Below are 16535 nucleotides of genomic sequence, written 5' to 3'. Positions count from 1 at the left end.
AATAAACACTTGCCTGCACCAAAATAGACTGGGGCCGACCATCAGACTACCAGAAAGAAAGCCTACCAGTACCATTAGCCGAAACATAAAAAAAGAAAAATAAATAAATAAATAAATAAAATAAAGTAAATAAATACATAAAAAATCTACAGCACCCTCCCAAGTTTTGCGCAGTCCAAGTTTCGCAATCCTCAAGATTTGCGCTTAGTCCTAAATTATAACCATCCCGAGTTTCACACATTACCGTCCCGAGTTTCGTGCTGCTTTAACATGTATGGGTCACGTCTACCTACCGTCAGCGCCACGTGCAATGCCTAAAAGGCGGTGTCACACTGGCAGTTTTCATCCAACCACTGGGGCTACCGGCAACCGCGGTTGCCCTTACGCCCAAGAGGGAGGGAGTTGTCTGTTGTTCGTACAGACGGAAAATAGTGGTGGGTAAGAGCAACTGCGCAGCTGTATGTAAACGAACAGATGACAGCTCGGCAGTGGCTGAGGAGTGAAGAACGGTGGAAGATGGCCCACCAAAAGACTCGTAAAGTGGACTGGCAGAGCTGCTTTGTTTACTATTTAAGGAGAGCGTCCACCATTAATATTTTTAAAAAATCACACATCTTCATACAGGCCTCGGCTACCTTGTGGCAAAATATTATGAAGAAATAAGCAAAAATGACAGAGTTATGGCTGAATTCCCCCCAGCCCTCTTCCACTCGTCACTTACGTCACTATAAAACACTTGCCTGTGCCATGATAGGCTGGGGCTGACTACCATTGAGGCTCCTCAAGAAAGGCAAGCCACGTTTGGAAAAAAATAAAAAATAAAAAATAAAAAATCATACACAGGTGCATACGTCGTCATGTTTCAGTGTAGAAAATATCCTAAAAGAATATTCGTATGGTATCTTGAAGCAAAGTAGCATCTGCGATGGCCCTGAAGGCAGCAGAGCTGACATGTTACATCAGTCACCCCGGAGAAGCCTGTGATTTTTGCATTTTGGCTCGATTTCCAAGAAAAGGACACCATCAGACACACAAAGTCCTTCAAAACAAAGAAAACCTGCAATTCAGTAACGAATACCAACTGGGAAGGCATCTAGGTTTAAAGGGCGAACTCTATAAATCCGCGGACTTTAACTCTTGTTTTAAGAAAACAGAATTAATTTCAGTTTTTCAGAAATTCTGTTGCTGCTATTTGACCAATTTTAATAAACAATACATCACTGGAAAGAGGAGCTGAAGCGCAAGCTTTTTATCGTGAGTTTTCTTTTCAATCAAGGGACAATTGTCAGAAAAAAATTAATATCGTTAGATACACTAACAAAATTGAAAAAAATTCTCATTTAACAAAATCAAAATTGAAAATTTTTTCCATGATGAACCTTTTGGATTCTGCTTTAAGTTTCTTTAGTATTTTCTCAGCAGCGTAGGTGATTAGATGAGAGAGGAATTTTGAGTTGAAGTTTGTTAGAAAAGTAATTTTATTTTTTCCTGCTATTATGTATCGACTTAGAGATCTGAAAGAAAGCGTATAATACTTCCCAATAATCATATATTTCACATGAATATAATCAGGATCATACGTTAATTATTTAAGACATGGCGAACGCTCCCCTTAGTTGACAAGATAAGGAACACTGCGTCTTGTGATATCACAGTTCAAAAAACTTTTTTTCTCCAGTCTATAAAAATTGTAGGACTCCCAGTGTTGTGTTCCTGGCTGTCCTGTGAACTAAGCATGCTCAGAAGCAAATGTAAACAAACAAAGACTTGTTGATAAACAGAGCTGTTCTCACGCATCCCCCAACAGCGTGCATGGCTATACTCACTTCGTTTGCCTGCTCAACCCACCTCATGAACCTATGATGCCCTCCAGGCCCCCCATTCGCCCCCCCCCCCCCCAAAAAAATGCAAATATTATGGGCCTGCATATGCACATCAAGACAGTTTTGTTTTTTGAAATCATGAAGATGCTATTTCCCATAAGCTTACCCCTGCATGAAGGCTATTTATTATCTCAGGAACACAACACCGGTGTGACGTTTTATGTCATCCCTGTGTTGTGAGGCACCCCATCCTGATCTGCGCATGCGCGGGCTTTATTTACATACACAGGGTGGATTAATGTTGGCACGGTACCATATCTTTTGTCAACTGCCTATTGTTATCTGTCCCACCCAATTTTATTTTTATTTTTATAAAAGTAAATGATGATGCATGTTTTGAATTTGAAAAATGTATGAATTATGAAGGTTTGTTGCTGCACCCCTAGTATGCCAGTAAATGTGATAAATGAGATAACCTGCACCCCTTGTATGTCGGTAAATGTGATAACCTACACCCCTCGTATGTCAGTAAATTTAATAAATGAGATAACCTGCACCCCTTGTATGTTGGTAAATGTGATAACCCACACCCCTCGTATGTCAGTAAATTTAATAAATGAGATAACCTGCACCCCTTGTATGTTGGTAAATGTGATAACCTACACCCCTCGTACGTCAGTAAATTTAATAAATGAGATAACCTGCATCCCTTGTATGTTGGAAATGTGATTAATGAGATAACCTGCACCCCTTGTATGTTGGAAATGTGATAAATGAGATAACCTGCACCCCTTGTATGTCAGTAAATGTGATGAGATAACCTACACCCCTTGTATGTCAGTATATGCGATAATTAGGGTTGCACCGAGTAATTGGTAAGTAATCGGTAATCGGCCTAATCGGCCACTTTGCCGATTAATCGGTAATCGGCCTTTTGACCGATTAATCGGGGCCGATTAGTATTTTTTTTCTCTCTTCTATAATACAATGTACTATCGGATCGACTCATAACTGGTCCACCAGTGAGTGAAAAAATGAATATGCTTGACCAATGAGTTTAGTCTCCTGGGGGCACTCAATCCGCAGGTAGCTGTGGGGGAGGGACCCCAGGTCACTCCGCCCATGGCCAGCTGGGCCCTGGCTGTCCACTCAAACTCTCTTGCCCCATGCAGAGACAAAGGATCCACTTACTTATTCCTCATTTCTTAATTTTATCAATTACAGTACCCTCTCGAGTTTCGAGCTTGCTTCATTCTGAAGATATGGCGCTAAACTCGAGGATCACGAAACTCGAGGTATTGAAATACATGTTAAAGCGCTTGTTGGTTCCGACCCGTAGAAAATAATGACTTTTTCCAACTTTACTCCCTTGTTATCACAATTTTTCGACTTTTCTCCCTTGTTATCTCAAAATACATACCTTGTTAATAGGCAGAAAATGGGAAGTAAGAACAGATCGTTTTTAAGCCGAAGTTGAAGGCGGCTGCCTTACAACTGGCTGGCACTTCTGAATACATGCTTGTGATCCACGTGGTGTCGTCTGCTAAAGTAAGGGCGGTCGCTAGCAGTCACCCGTGGGACAGTTGGACAAACCTATATTTTTCTTGTAGTGTTCTGTGTGTTATGAAATAATCTGCTAACTCTTTCTGTTAAAAATCATGAAATCACTAATATCATGATTGACTTTTCAATGCCTATTGAATGTAAACCGCTGCCGCCGCCGCAAAATAGCTCGCAGAGAGGTTCAACTTGCTTACTGTTTTCATATTTCCCTCACCGCTCACAAAGATCACAAATGGACAGACTAGAACAAAACCAGGGAAATTAATACTTTTAATGCTGTGTATTCCCACAGCGCACATGCGTGGTGGACAGCAGAATGACTAATTTCATCGGGGAGATATTTCTCACCACACCGGCCAGTGTAGTGGACCTTCTTCTTTTGACCTGTAACGCTTTGTAACGCTTCTTAGGTCCTCCTTCTCCACACTTTTATACTTCACAACATGCACTTAGGGCCGCTTTCACAGTCATTTTGTTTGCTTCGATCGTTACCAATGGCAGCGGTCGCCGCTAAAGTATTTCCACGTAAAACTGGCCGATGGGGTGGTAGTGGCGGCTGCAGGGTTAGCCTAGCCCCGCACTTACCACACACTCTCAACATCTCTTGCTTCGTCTGCAACCACCACTACCCCAAAGGCCAGTTTCACGTGAAATCCTAAGCGGCGATCGCCGCCATTGGTAACAATCAAAACAAACAAAGTGACTGTGAAAGTGGCCCTTAGTTACTTAGCAGTGGGCACTTATACACTTCACCCTGAACTTAGGTGTTTTTCTGTCCTTTTCTTTCCCTGATTTTGCTTTTCTATGCCCCTTTACAATTTTCCACTATTACTTTTCACCGTCGCTGCCATGCATTATTACAGGTCAAAAGAAGAAGAAGAAAAGGGAAACAACACCGGGAGATCTACAATTTTCATAGACGATAAAAAGATTTTTGGACTGTGGTTTTACAGCACGGGGTGTTCTCTTATCTTGTTAATCAAGTAGTAAACAAAGCAGCTCTGCCAGTCCATTTTACGAATCTCTTGGTGAGCCATCTTCCACTGCTCCTCACTCCTCAGCCACTGCCGTCGTCTGTTTGTTAACATGCAGCCGTTCGGTACCCATGTACCCACGCTCTTACTCACAACCGTTTTCCATTCATAAGGACAACCAACAACTCGCTCCTGGTTGGGCATACAGGCAACTGCGGTTGCCCATAGTCCCAATGGTTGGACACTGCCTTTTAAGGCAGCAAGCATGACGCCAACGGTAGGTAGACGTGACCCGTACATGTCAAAGCAATATGAAACTCGTAGCGGTAATGCGCGAAAGTCGTGATGGTAAGAATTTAGGACTAAGCGCTAAACTCGAGGATCGCGAAACTCGGATAGCGCAAAACTCGAGAGGGTGCTGTATACTGAATCTATGAATTTCACCTTTATTATGAAAATAGATATACACTCAACCCTCGATTTGCCGGACCTCCATTTGCTGGATTTCGGATTTGCCGGACAAGAGTCCGTGGGGTAAAAAAAAAAAAAAGTCCGGGACAAGTCGATTTCAAACTACCGCGCCAGACAAAGTTCGCAAATCGGGCACTAGATGGCAGCGCGGGCGGACATACACGTCTAGTACTGGACTGTACACAAGTCTGCCGCGTCACACGAGTGTTGTGCTTACGTGCTTGTCGTGGATACACCTCTTCTTCACAACGATGCCACCCAAAAACCCACCAAAGAAAGTAACCAAGCGTACAGCTAAACCTGTGCACCTTTCTGTGTCGCAAAAACTGGAACTTTTACGTAAAATAGATGGAGTATAGGACAGCTATGCGAGGTGTAGTCCGGGGGTGGGTTGTGTTTCCCGGACATATATAGGGTAAAGTCCGGCAAGGGGGTAGACCCCCGGACATTTTCCATTGCCGGACATTTGCCATTCCCGGACAAGCCTTCCCCCCTTTTAGTCCGGCAAATCGAGGGTTGAGTGTACACAGAATGTATAAAATTATCTTATAAGCAGAGAGAGAGAGAGAGAGAGAGAGAGAGAGAGAGAGAGAGAGAGAGACCTTCGCAAATATCTCCAGAGATGATCTCTCCGAACAAACTCCAACTCGTTTACAAATCGTTTCTGAATCTGTGATATATTCTTTTTTCAATAGACAAGGTCACCAAACATAGTACTCGCTTTTCGTCTGCTTTTCTTACTACTACTACTACTACTATAGGTAACTCTCGATTTACGCGAGTATTGTGTCCTTGAAGAGGTCGCGTTAACCAAAAACAATGTAAATCAAATAAGAGGTAGGTTTCTATTGAAAAATAAATATTTTCATTCAGTGGAGAGAGAGAGAAAGAGATTTACATAGATTTACAGAGAGAGAGAGAGAGAGAGAGAGAGAGAGAGAGAGAGAGAGAGAGAGAGAGAGAGAGAGAGAGAGACAGATAATATCCATATCACCGAGATATCCACTCAGGCACTCAATCTCAGCCTCACTTGTGTGAGGAAGAATGAGGGACACCATGAGCGACTGGCTAGTATTTGTACCGGTACCGAGCAGTCTGGTACTGGTACCGTACCGTAAAGCTGGTACCGTTAGTACCGGTACTGGTACTGGTACCTGCCCACCCCATCATACAGTGAAGACTCAATACTCAAACGTCTTGGAAGTCAAACTTTTCGATACTCGAACGCAAAAGTTCGACTTGGTACTCGAATGTCCGAACATGTGGTTGTAAACAAAGGCTCCTGGCCTCTCCCTCCCTGCCGCCGCCAGTTGTCCCGCCACGGTCGTGTGAACAACAACATTCTCCTGCGTTCTGTCTGTGGTTTTTCATTTAGAAACTTACAATGGCACCAAAGAGGCTTATTAGTGGTGAAAATAAGCCTAAAAGGAAGAATGTAGTGACGACCATTGAACGGAAAAAGGAGATTATTGATAAATACGAGAAAGGAGCAAGAATCACCGATCTTGCAGCTGAGTATTGTATAGCGAAATCTACAGTAGCCACCATACTGAAGAACAAGGAGGCCATTAAGGGAGCTGATGTGGCGATGGGTGTGAAAAAGCAACTTAAGCGACCTGCGGCAGTGGAAGAAATGGAAAAATTATTGATGGTGTGGATAAACGAAAGGCAGATGGCTGGTGATTCTATGTCAGAGGGCATTATTTGTGCGAAGGCTAGGCGGCTCCATGGTGATCTTATTTGTGATACTACCTCTGACTCCAGTGAAGATTTTAAAGCTAGTAAGGGGTGGTTTGGGAATTTCAAGAAGAGAACTGGAATTCATTCTGTTGTGAGGCACGGCGAGGCCGCAGGTGCTGACAAAGTTGCCACCGAGAAGTTTGTGCATCAATTTAAGAAATATGTGGATAAGGATTCTTGTTGAAAAAGAAATCTAGTGAGAGTGCAAGTGTTAGTGAGCCACAGCCCTACACTAGTGGGTTCACTGGAATCACACCAGGAGACAAGTTACCAGATGGTGACTCGTCCTCCGACGAATAACCTCCCTCCTCCTCCCCACCCTTCCCCCTCCTCTTCTACGTTATCCATCACCAGCCTTCACTTATGGCAGGTACAAATCAAAATTATAAAAAAATTTACATTGAAATTTTTGTAAACTTAAGGTTTTGCTAAGGTTAGAACGAATTACCTGATTTATAGGTATCGGTAGTCGAACTTTTTGATACTTGAACAGCCATTTGGAACGAATTAAGTTTGAGTATTGAGTCTCCATTGTACTTCATACTTCACACATTTTCCTCATACTTCACACATTTTCCTCATACTTCACACATTTTTCTTCATACTTCACACTTTTCATCATACTTTGGGGACCGCGGGTTTAGTCTTTGTAACAGCACCCTTTGGCTACCCGCTGCGGCAGGGGCTTGAGTAGCGTCGGTATATGTGATAATTGAGATAACTTACACCCCTTTATGTCGGTAAATGTGATAACCAGTACCCCTTGTATGTATATTATGGTGTCCATTTCATCCTGGAATTTGTCCATTCTCTCATAAAAGTTACCATGCTGTCTTGCCGCCATCTTGCCTGGACGATCTATAATATCAGCATTGTGATAGTAAACATTGGGGTCTGCGCATACCCAATCAGGATGGGATGCCTTACAACACGGGGATGACAGAAGTCACCACACTGGTCTTCACAGCACAGTTCTCTGACAACGTTTGAGTAAACACTCCTGTCCTCCTGCCTTTGAAGCCATAACTGTGCCCACAACAACTTCATCCTTCCATTTAACTGCAGCAACAATCCCAAAACTTGGGTAATGGCAGCACAAGCCACGACAGCCCTTCCTTTAGCAGACGACCCCATGTGGATACAGGGCTATTGTTTTATTTACGTTGTGGGCAACTAGCCTTGGCCATGTGTAACGCACACCCGGAAAAGTTGGAGTTGCCAGTTGCCCCTAATGCCAATGCGGTTGGAGGAAAAAGGCTCAGTGTGACACCAGCTTACAGCAACCGACAACTTGCTCCCGGTTGGGTGTACATGCAACCCCAGTTGCCCGTAGCCCCAACAGTTTGGGGAAAATGGCCAGTGACACTGCTTTAAGGTAGCGAGGCCACTGACTGGGTGAATGCTGTCAATGATGTCATCGAACTCACAGCAAATCACAAGGGAATTTTCAGAACTGTCAGCCAATGCTAAGACAGCCCCGCCTTCAACTGCGGCTTCAAAATGACCCGTTCTCTCTTCACATTTTTTTCATTTTTCCAAGGTCAGTATTTTGAGATAATAAGGGAGTAAACTGGAAAAAAAAAGTGAGGTATATGGTGTTGTTAATGTCTATGGAGGTGGACAAAGATTCTAATCTTTAACTTGCTTGTGCTCCTTGTCTTACTGTGTGGCTGTGAGACAAAGACACTGAATAGTGACTTGGAGAGGTGTATTGATGCCTTTGGTACCAACTGCCTTGGCAGGATCATGGGGTATCACTGGGATGATCGTGCTCAACCAGAGACTACATGATGAAACTATATTGAGGCCTAAATCTGGCTAAATGGGCATGTTGCATACCTCCCAGATGTCAATCCTGTTTAGAGGGTTATTTTTATAGAAGACAAACCTGATTGGAGAAGACCAAGGGGATGCCCATGTAACTCATGGCTGAGGCAAGTTGATCAATCCTTGGAGGGGCTTGAGATGGGACTGGAGGATGCACGGAGGCTTGTTCGGGGGGACCGTCGGGATGGGGTTGGCGAGTGAGTGCGGGGACACGCCCCTAGAGGTATTGCTCCATGCTTGTTAGAGTACAGTTTAAAGTACATAGAGCTGACAAATAATGCTAACTGTGATATTTCACGCTACTATCAGGAAACAGGAATGCTTTATTAGGTAAAGTTTGTGTATGATTGCTCTCGCTGATTTTTTTGCAGGTCTAGAGAATTTTTGGGGTGTGCACCAAAGATTCACAGAAATTCGCTATTTGCAGGGGTGCGTGTCCCCTAACCCTCATGAATAAAGGGGATCAGGTGTATCTGCACAGTCCATGAGCACCAACTCTGGCAAAGTAAGCTCAGGAGTTGCCCCAGCTGGAGGCCAAGACGGCATCAACAAAGCTCATGGCTGAAGCAGGTTGATGGATTCCGCCAGTTACTTGGCATGGGAAGATGGCGTGCACGGAGACTAGCAAGGAGGGATCCTTACAAATGGCATTGTAGCTGCCGGCGCATACCTTGACCAACTGACTGACTGATACCTATTTTTCCATCATCTCAGCTATTCTTTAGTTACTTCAACACAGCACACTCAACCTGCATCTAGGTAAAAAGGAGCCAAAAACTTAGTGCTGTTCATTACAAAGTATTCCTGATGAAATATTATATTTTAATCTATAAAAAAATCTTATATAACCAAGCTCAAGTCCTCACCTGCTGCCTCTCCGTCAGCTGGTCCTGCAAGTCGTCTCTCTCAGCTTCCAGTGCCACAATCCTCTCTCGGGCTTCCTCAAGAATTTCTCTGACCCTCTCTGGCATCAGCTGTTATACCAATGATTAAATTAGAACATGAAGTTTTTCATACTGACCAAAAAACGATATACTGACACGGGTATTTTATGCTTGTCTACAAATGAAAATGCATAGTCAAACCTCAACATTTGCAAATTTAAAATCTAGTTTGAAATATCTGAAGAGTAGACTTTGGATGTTATCAAGTTAAAGATTTGGGTATCCACAGCATTTCTTGGACAGTTTTTTGGCCAGCCAAAGCGCTCGCGGTTCACCACAGCCCCAGCCGCTATCCTGCGCACCTTCATTCTTACAGCAACCATGCTAGTGGTTGCTGTAAATACCCCTCACCAGACTACTTGGCTGACTACTCGTAAGAAGCACACAACAACCGTACAAAACATGTTTGAAAGCATGTATTTAATCTTCCTATTTGTCTGAATATCTTCTCTCACTTCTGTGTGGGGTTGATGCCTCTGACAGCTCTCCTCCACCAGGATGCATTAACCCCTTCACTCTGGCGACACCGTCGGGCGTCCGACGGCGTCACAGTATGTAAAGGGTTAGTTCTCTTCTAAACCTCTTAACCCTCTTCCATTTCCTCTTAATTTCTTCTAAACCTCTTAAGAGGAAATGGAAGAGGATTAAGAGGAATTTTGAGGAGGATTCAGAGGTTAAGAAGTGGATTAATCCTCTTCCATTTCCTCTTGACCCTTTCCATACTGTGACGCCAATGTCTGCGTCACAGATGGAAAGGGTTAAGTGAGACCTATATAAATAATCTTCAGCACTCAATATATGTGCATTATATTGTTCTAATTACAGGTTTTAATGCCTAAAAAAATTGTATCTTGTACAGACGCACACATTGTTCATCTTCAGAGAAGTTGAGACACACACACATTTGAACCCCTGCATGTGTTGAACTATGGAATAGGCTGGAGGAGGAGGTGGTTTGTGCAAGAAACATTCACGATTTTAAGGAAAAGTTGGACAAGAGCATATATGGAGATGGGACAGCGTGAGCGTAGCTCTTTTCCCGTATGTCACAACTAGGTAAATGCAACTAGGTAAATGCATCATGTACACACGCACGCAAGTACAGTAAACCCTCAGTTATCTGGGTGCACCGAATCCGACCTCGCCCGTATCCGGCAGCTTTAAAAAATGTGATTTTTTTTCCAAAAAATTCCAAAAAATTGTCGTACGCCACCAAGTCATTCAAATTTCCCATGCAATGCCTCTAAGCTCTGCCCGGGCGGTGTACCGCACCACCAAGGTAAAGGATTTCTCTTTACCTTGTGCACCACAGCACAACAAGCGTCCTGCACGCCACTGTTAACGTTCACCGTGGCCCAGTTAATTGCTTTTGCGTGTGTGCCCTACCTTCTCCAGGCATTGCTTTGCCTGTGTGTGGCACTTACCATGGCGTCAATGTGTGTGTGTGTGTGTGTGTGTGTGTGTGTGTGTGTGTGTATATATATATATATATATATATATATATATATATATATATATATATATATATATATATATATATATATATATATATATATATATATATATATATATATATATATATATATATACATATATATACAGGTAACTCTCGATTTACGCGAGTTTGGTTTACGCGTTTTTGAAATAACGCGGGGTCCAAAATCCAAATAAATGTTTAATTTAAGCATTTTTTTTCACTTATACGCGATATTTTATGGAGTGGCCACCAGATGTCTCACGCAACTGGACTCACACAGCCACACAGCTGAGCTCAGTTCTTCCCGCGCGCCACTTGAACAACAATACAGTACCTACGCAGCTACGCTGCCACGCTACTCAACAATAAGGGTGGGCAGGTACCGGTACCAGTACCGGTACTAACGGTGCCAGCAATACGGTACGGTACTGGTACCAGGCTGCTTGGTACTGGTACCAATACTAGCCAGCCCCTCATGGTGTCCCTCATTTCTTCCTCACACGAGAGAGGCTGAGAATGAATGCCCGAGTGGATATCTCGGTTCTGGTGACACGCGGCATGCAGCTGTTTGTTGTGTGGGTGTGGTTATGTGGTTTGTAAACAATGCAAATGGCGGCCGGGCTGGGATTGCGTGAAATAACTCCTCGTACAAGACTCATGATGTACAGTTTCTGATATCATATTCACCCCGTTATTCTCACTAATATTAATACTTAATAATGAACAAATGGACATTTTTTTCCAATATGATTTTTTATGTAGCTTGTACTGCTCCTTAGTCATACAATCTTAAGCCATCTGTGACATCAAGATCAAGATCATACAAATGGCGCCCGACGGAAAAACGGGATAACAGCAAGGCATGGACGATCTTCCACCGATTTAGTCTTTGTATAGTAGTTATTAGATCGCCCTGTATTCTATGGTAACATATTATAGGACAGCTACGGACTATGAAGGATTATAAACAATAATAAAGGTAAGTTTGCCGTTGTTATTGGATAAGACGAAAAACAGACCCTTAAAAACATCCCAAAGAAAAAAAATCATTAAAAATTTGTACATTTAGCGTATAACGCGCAGAGCTAAACTTTCAGGCATTTTTTATGTGAAAAAATGTGCGCTATACGCCGAAAATTACGGTATTTATTTTTCAACAGAAACCTACCTCGTTTGATTTACATTGTTTTTGAATTACGCGACCTCTTCAAGAACGCAACACTCGCGTAAATCGAGAGTTACCTGTATGTATGTATGTATATATATATATATATATATATATATATATATATATATATATATATATATATATATATATATATATATATATATATATATATATATACAGGAAGTTAAATACTCAAGGATGGAGGCTGCAGATCGCTTAGCCTCAGAGATGACTAGTATTTCAGATTGGGGAAAGAGGCAACTGGTGTCCTTCAACGCCTCTAAAACACAGTTTCTCCACCTATCCACTGACACAATCTTCCAAACAACTATCCCTATTCTTTGACAACACCCAGCTATCACCTTCCTCAACACTAAACATCCTCGGTCTATCCTTAACTCAAAATCTCAACTGGAAACTTCATATCTCATCTCTTACTAAATCAGCTTCCTCGAGGCTGAGCGTTCTGTACGATCTCCGCCAGTTCTTCTCCCCTGCACAGTTGCTGTCCATATACAGGGGCCTTGTCCGCCCTCGTATGGAGTATGCATCTCATGTGTGGGGGGGCTCCACTCACACAGCTCTTCTGGACATAGTGGAGGCTAAGGCTCTTCGTCTCATCAGCTCTCCTCCTCATACTGATAGTCTTCTACCTCTTAAATTCCGCCGCAATGTTGCCTCTCTTTCTATCTTCTATCGATATTTCCACGCTGACTGCTCTTCTGAACTTGCTAACTGCATGCCTCCCCACCTCCAGCGGCCCGCTGCACTCGACTCTCTACTCATGCTCATCCCTATACTGTCCAAACCCCTTATGCAAGAGTTAACCAGCATCTTCACTCTTTCATCCCTCACGCTGGTAAACTCTGGAACAATCTTCCTTCATCTGTATTTCCTCCTGCCTACGACTTGAACTCTTTCAAGAGGAGGGTATCAGGACATCTCTCCTCCCGTATTTGATCTTGTTTTCGCCACCTCTTTTGTTTCTTTTTAGGAGCAATGAGTAGGCTTTTTATTATTGTTTTCATTTTGTGGGCCCGTGAGCTGCCACCTTTGTTGTAAAAAAAAAAAAAAAATATATATATATATATATATATATATATATATATATATATATATATATATATATATATATATATATATATATATATATATATATATATATATATATATATATATATATATATATATATATATATATATATATATATATATATATTACAGTAATCCCTCGCCATATCGCGGTTCACTTATCGCGGATTTTTAGATTGTATCGTATCGTGGATTTTGCGGTAACATAAGTATTTTTTAGCTTAAAAAATGAAAACGATATGAATCAACATAATTAGGAACACACCTCAATAAGCACGTACGTCACCGACCTATTTTTTTTCCCCGTCGTGGCCTATTGCGCCGTTAGTCTTTTCCCTGGTTCACTCCTCCCCCACTTCCTTTCTTTCTTCTCCCTCTCCGTCCCCATATTTTTGTCCTTCCTTCTCATTTCTTTCTTCTTTTCCTTTCACCTCCCTCCCAGTTTTTCTCTTTTAATCTCTTTCCCTCCCACTCACACCCTTTCTCTCCCCCTCTTTCCTCACCTTTACCTGACCCTCCCTACCTCTCTCTTTTAATCTCTTTCCCTCCCACTCACACCCTTTCTCTCCCCCTCTTTCCTCACCTTTACCTGACCCTCCCTACCTCTCTCTTCTTTTCCCGTCCCATTTCCTCCACTCATTTCCCTTGTTTCCTCCTTTCTCACACCTTCTTATCTTTAGTCTTATCTCTCACTCTATCACTCTTGCTCCCTTTCTCCTTCCCCATTAGATTATATGAACACACACACACACACACACACACACACACACACAGAAGGGGAAATGCGAAGGGTGTGTGGCAGGAGGGGCAGAAGTGGATCAGGTCAGGTCCTGACCTGACTCTTTCTGCCACTCCCTCCCCACTCCCTTCTCATTTCCCTTCTCTGTGTATGTGTGTGTGTGTGTGTGTTTACAACTAGGTAAACACACACACACACACACACACACACATACAGAAGGTGAAATGGAAAGGGTGTGGGGAGGGATCGAGTGGCAGAAGTGAGAGTCAGGTCATGTCCTGACTGAAGCCCTCACCTGACTTCCTCAAGACCTCACCTGACTCTCCCTCAGGACCTGACATGACTCTCCCCACTGTCCCTCCCTCCCCACACCCTTCTTGTTTTCATCCTCTTTATCTCTCCCTGTTTCCTCCATTACTTTTCCTTGTTCTCCCTTCTTACAGCCTCTATCGGTATTTTTTTCATGACTCACTTTGTCCCTCTCCTCCCTTTCCTCTTCCGTATTTACCTAATTGTGGTATAAAAAAAGTGAGCTACGCTCATATTGTCCTTTCTCTGAGTATTCTTCCGCCCTGCCAAACTAATTCCTGCGCGAAGTTCGTATTTACGAAGAAAATCTCGAAAGTCGAAACAAGAATTATAGTATCATTTATTGGGACCGCGTCGTAACAACGAAACGTCGTAGGAAGTGTTTATAAGAGTGTGGGAAAGGTCAATAGGAGTGTGGGGAGGGTTTATAGAGCCTTAAAATATATATAAATAATAAAAAAATATAAGTTCACTACTTTGCGGATTTTCGCCAATCGCGACGGGTTCTGGAACCTAACCCCCGCGATAGACGAGGGATTACTGTATATATATATATATATATATATATATATATATATATATATATATATATATATATATATATATATATATATATATATATATATATATATATTTGCCGAGCGCTGCAGACCATATCGAAGTGACGAGAGTTAAGGCAGTGCTGGTTTAAATGGCGGGAGTGTCAAAGGACTATTTAAATGAAACACACAGTGCAAACCCTAGCTTAAGCCTTGATGACTGCCTGAATCCAGACTGGACTAGGTGAGTAGGGCTCCGTCCCCGTGGAGAAGGCGTGCGGGTCCACTAGCACTCCTGCGGGAGTGAGGGTGGAATAAGAAATGCGGATAAGTACCGCCCTCGGTCTGACATGTGAAAGAAGGATTTTACCATGCTTACGGTAAGGCGAGTTACGGGGCCCGCAGGGGTTCGGGAGCCCCGTGGGCCAGCCCGATCTGGAGGTGTGGTTACTTCTTGTGGCTGGCTTCCCCGTGGTCCCGCTGGATGCACTGTGCAAGGGGTACCTATCCATCCTGGCTCGCAAGGGCAACACAGTGTAACTAAACAGCCACATATCAACGTGCAAATGGATGCGCCTGGTTGTCATTGACTCCTTGGTTATCCTCCCCACTCACACTCAGAGTGGGGCGGCCTGGCGTACTTGCCCGGCGTCTGTGGGCCTTCGGGCTCATTGCCGGGCTTAAAAGGGTAGCGCCCTGGGGTGCCTGCCCGGGCATCCATATAGAAGCCTGCTCTGGGCACTTGATGCCCATTGCCGGCCCGCACCGCTTCGGGTATCGCTCTGGTATGCCTTCTGGTTGACCCGGGTGGTAAAGCCCGCGGTGCTCGTAGCCACGAGGTTGCTAACGCAACTACGCAGCGATAAAGCCACGGGCACGCACTTAAGAACAGCACAGAGCGATCGGCCTTCCAGTAAAAAGTTTCTTGTGGCAGAGCTGGGTCTGTTAGAAAGCCTACGTGGTAAACACGATGGTGCAGACTTGGGCGGTTAAGCTGCCACAAATACCTGGGCTTTTCTGGGTTGGGTCCAGGCCCCGCTGCTGTGACTGGCCAGGCAGGGGAACATTAGCTGCTGCCTGTGAACACGGGGCTAGGCACCCCATCAATGGGTTAGCGGCTCAGGCTGTCGAGCCTAATTGCCAAATCCCAAGTAACAGATCCCCCCAAGGTGCAGCAGGACTGCGATAAGCCAGGGAGAGATTGCCACGAGTGCTAACCGTGACGACGCTGCTCGAACCCTTTTCTCAGCGCCCGGAGCACGTCAATCATTTCACTCCCTGGTGCAGACTGACTGCTACAAAGCCATGGGGCATACCATATTATGAGTATGGACAGAAGCACCTATGCAGTATTCTGTCGTTGCCTTTATGGCAGGCCATAATCGAAAGTTGGGTTTTTCCCATATCCGGGTGCCCCCGTGGCTCTATTAACCCGGATACGAGAGGGTTTACTGTATTGCCGGTGAATCAGGGGTATATTTTCCATGATCATACGTCTGTGTCCTTCCCTTCCCTCTCCTCCACAAATCTATTTCTTTATCACAATTAACATAAGGAAATACAATTCAGCAGACACACGTCATCTATGAATAACACAAATTTTTCTGTATATTTATGCATACATCTCAAAAGTATCAATTAATTTATGTTTTTTTATGTGCATCATTTAATTTTGCATATTTTTATATATAATACATGATGATTATGTTGAGTTTATGGCTTAAAACTTATTATATTCAGTAGCAACATTTGAAATTTGGCGCGCACGGCCGCCCCGGATACGGGGTGGGGCGCTGTTTTTGCCCGACCGTAGTGTAAGGGTTAAAGATCTAGAGAAGGTCTTGACTAAATACCAAGGCAGGAATTATG

General features: G+C 43.5%; 1 protein-coding gene across 6 annotated transcripts in view; it reads right to left on the bottom strand.

Moving 5' to 3' along the window:
• The window catches only part of LOC127002002 (protein fantom-like), a 152831-nt gene that overhangs the window by 97919 nt on the left and 38377 nt on the right, over positions 1-16535 (bottom strand). For 5 of the 6 annotated variants that reach the window (XM_050867321.1, XM_050867319.1, XM_050867320.1 and 2 more), the window contains exon 6: positions 9265-9372. In XM_050867321.1, the coding sequence (XP_050723278.1) occupies positions 9265-9372 (108 nt within the window). Of the gene's footprint in view, positions 1-8459; positions 8689-9264; positions 9373-16535 lie in introns of those variants that run through there. The other variant, XM_050867322.1, reaches the window with a different exon arrangement.

The sequence above is a fragment of the Eriocheir sinensis genome, chromosome 22 (genome assembly GCF_024679095.1).
Source record: "Eriocheir sinensis breed Jianghai 21 chromosome 22, ASM2467909v1, whole genome shotgun sequence".
NCBI classification, from domain to species: domain Eukaryota; kingdom Metazoa; phylum Arthropoda; class Malacostraca; order Decapoda; family Varunidae; genus Eriocheir; species Eriocheir sinensis.
Note: the sequence above shows the minus strand (reverse complement) of the source record. Positions and strands in the feature narration are given on the sequence as shown.